The 3,244-nt window shown below is 48.7% G+C and overlaps 1 protein-coding gene across 1 annotated transcript; it reads left to right on the top strand.

Annotated features, from left to right (window-relative positions):
- Positions 1-642: 642 nt before the first annotated feature.
- Positions 643-3,129, top strand: LOC139401681 (TRAF2 and NCK-interacting protein kinase-like; the record flags this gene model as incomplete). Its single annotated transcript, XM_071145734.1, has 5 exons — positions 643-750; positions 1,328-1,414; positions 1,768-1,947; positions 2,251-2,421; positions 2,866-3,129. Coding segments are annotated over 5 exons (810 nt in total), but the record flags the coding sequence as incomplete, so codon positions are not given.
- Positions 3,130-3,244: the final 115 nt, after the last annotated feature.

Genomic DNA, 3,244 nt, shown 5'->3' on the forward strand with positions numbered 1-3,244 from the left:
CCTGCATACAGTGTGGAGTAGATGGGAATTGATTATCACAAGGTCAGGAAGCAACTTAGCGTCAGGGAGAGAACTAAAAATGATAGCTCAATATTGTCTCGAGATTGTTAATCATTAATTCTCAACAACAAAAGAGAAGACGGACATTTAAATGTAAAACGTGTCATTAGCAAGTTCTATCTTAATTCTAAGAGGCATCCTCTCTTAAGGGAGTTGTTTTAATAGGGAGTGTCTTTTCAGAAGGCGGCTTAACTATTCAGGGTGATAACAATTAAAAGAACAACTGGCCAATTGTTTGAATCAGGGAGCTGTGCGGTCTCAGCAGAGGAGCAGGGCTGCAGTGGCTGTTGGTAACGGGGGCTGGCAGTGACTCACAACTAACATGCTCTTTCTCTCTTTCACACTCGCTCACTCTTTTGCTCTCTCGGTGTCTCTCGCTCTTTTCTTTTGCTCTCTCTCTCTCGCTCTCTTTACTTTTGCTCTCTCTCGCTCACCATTTCCTCTCTCTTTCTTTCCATTTCCACTCGCGGTGGAGGGGGAAAAAAACTAAAGGTTTATGCAAGGCATCCATTATAACCACAACTAATGTAAAAAAAAAATGTGGCCTCAACACAAATTTCTCTCTCCTGTCATCCCTCTCAGCAACAGAGAAAAGAGCGAGAGATGGTGAGACAGCAAGAAAAGGGCCCCCATCGGAGACTTGACGATATACGGAGGGAGGAGGATAGGAGGCTGGCTGAGAGGGAGCAGGTAACCAACCACGAGAAGCACAGGAGCACAATCAGCCAATTGGGGAGAGGTGTGGGTGTAGCCTACTCTGCAGCCTACTGCAAGCCATTCTAGCTGTGGAATGTCCGTGTGCTGGTTGCCATGGCAGCCGGGATCTAAATTAGTGTGTTTTCTGTGCAAGAGCTCAGTTTCTGCTGCTCTGTTTCCGCTCTACCTCTACCACACAGTGACTGGCATTATATCACAGTCAACCTACGTTTTATAATCTACTCTCCTAGTCTTCTTTTCTCCAACCTCTCCTACCATGGCCCGTTTCTTCACAATAACTAACCTGCATCTAGTACTGATAGACGTGATGCCTATATGGAACTGTATTGTAGTCTTTACAGTATATATTCAATAGAAAATAGCTAATACCATTTTAGCTTTTAGTGTGAATGTATAACTTTAAAGCCACGACAAATCACTAGGGCTGTATACTAACTAGTGTATGACAGTCATAAATCCCCCCCCCCCCCCCCTCTACATCGTGGTCTATTTATATCTATCCTCTTCTCCATTGTCTTTCCCTCTTCACCCCTCCTCCACCTCTCTTCAGGAGTTCATAAGACATAAGTTAGAGGAGGAACAGCGGCAGTTAGAAATCCTTCAGCAGCAGCTGCTTCAGGAGCAGGCACTGCTCATGGTAACTCTCTTCCTTCCTTTATCCTGCAGTCACCTCCTCTCCTCAGCCCTAGTCTACCCCTACCTCTGCCTGCAGGGCTTACCTTACCCTCCTCCTCCTACTGGCACTTCACACCTCTCACCACTAGAGGCATCAAACACTCCATGTTCTGTATGTTGCTTTTTACTTGATGAGAACGTTTCTTGAGAGAACTGGAGAATCAGCCCTTGTCTATGTATACCCTGCATGATGTCCCCATCGTTGTATGTGGGATTGTGTCTGTTTTGGGGGCATGTCAAAGCGTTGTGTATTGTGTACTAGCCATGCTCAGTCCTTAGTAAGTCTGCTTTGACCGTATCATGGTGTGTGTGCAGGAGTACAAACGTAAGCAGCTGGAGGAGCAGAGGCAGTCTGAGCGTCTGCAGAGGCAGCTGCAGCAGGAGCATGCCTACCTGGTGTCTCTGCAGCAGCAGCAACAGGACAAGAAGCCCCAGCCCCTATACCACTACAGCAAGAACCTGGAGCCCAACAACAAGCCCGCCTGGGCCCGAGAGGTACAATAACCACACAGACAGGAACAGTGGAACATGCTCTTACTTCCTTAGATAACCCTAGGAACCACACCATTCATTACATAGTGTTTTATAACCTGGAGTAATACCAGTGGAATACATTTAGCGATTTCCCTGTAACAAGCTAGCATATACAAGCAGTTATGTAGTATCACCTTAGGTGTCATCTTTTTTTCCTGAAAGTTAGTCTGAATCGACATCTCTGTGTGATATGCTCTCTTCCTCCCTCTCCCTGTCTCCTGTCCCCCGTCTTTGCCTCCCTTTCCTTCTCTCCCTTTGTCTCAGGTGGAGGAGCGCAGTAAGCTCAACAGGCAGGGCTCACCCAAAATCTGCACCACTGTCTCTGACACTGCCATCCAATCACGCTCCGACTCCATCAGCCAATCCGGAGGGGGCCAGGCTACTCAGACCCCGCCTATGCAGCGGCCTGTTGAACCTCAGGGGGGACAGGGCAAGGTGTGTTGGTGTTCATCTGGAAATGTATTAGTCAGTGTGTACTTTATTTGTATGTTTTCCCGTGTTACAACATTGCAGACATTTTGGTCAAATACTGGTTTAGCACAGTGGCGACTGCGTTGTCTTTCTTTCTTGAGCTGCATTACCCCTTGTCTAATAATGCTTCTTTGAACTTTATTTATTTCCAGTCTTATTTACCTTCCTTTTCTCCCTTCTCCTCCTGGACCCACCCTCTCCCCTTCTTATTGCTTTCATATTGTTTTATTGCCATTTCATAAAATGGCAAAAATCCCTCTATTCCCCATCTTAAAACATACACAATCCTCAATCCTCAACATGCACAATCCTGTCCCACTCTATCCTGCCTGCTCTCACTGCCTTACCCTTCCCGCTCCTCCACCTTCACACTCCCTTCCCTCCTTCCTCACCGCTGCCCCCTTGCAGTTCCAGATGGCCCACTTGGTTCCGCTGAAGCCCTACGCTGCCCCTGTCCCCCGCTCCCAGTCCCTGTGTGACCAGCCCACTAAGACCATGTCCGCCTTCCCCACCCAGGACCTATCCCCTACCCCCACCCCCCGCCCTGTCCACTCCAGGGAGCTGGTCCGACAGAACTCCGACCCCACCTCCGAGAGCCCCGCCCCACAGCCTCGCACAAGGGAGGACCGCGGCCCCTGGATCCGCCTGCCAGAGATGGAGCAGCCGCCCAAGGTCAGAGACCACCTGCTGGGTTTTAGTCTTTAGATGTTGACTAAAGACAGCGCTCCAGACTAAAATTTTCCCTGGTGGCGCTTGTGCCACTACATTTTTCAGTTGGTGGCACCAG

The sequence above is a fragment of the Oncorhynchus clarkii genome, unplaced genomic scaffold, assembly GCF_045791955.1.
Source record: "Oncorhynchus clarkii lewisi isolate Uvic-CL-2024 unplaced genomic scaffold, UVic_Ocla_1.0 unplaced_contig_4986_pilon_pilon, whole genome shotgun sequence".
Lineage (NCBI taxonomy): Eukaryota > Metazoa > Chordata > Actinopteri > Salmoniformes > Salmonidae > Oncorhynchus > Oncorhynchus clarkii.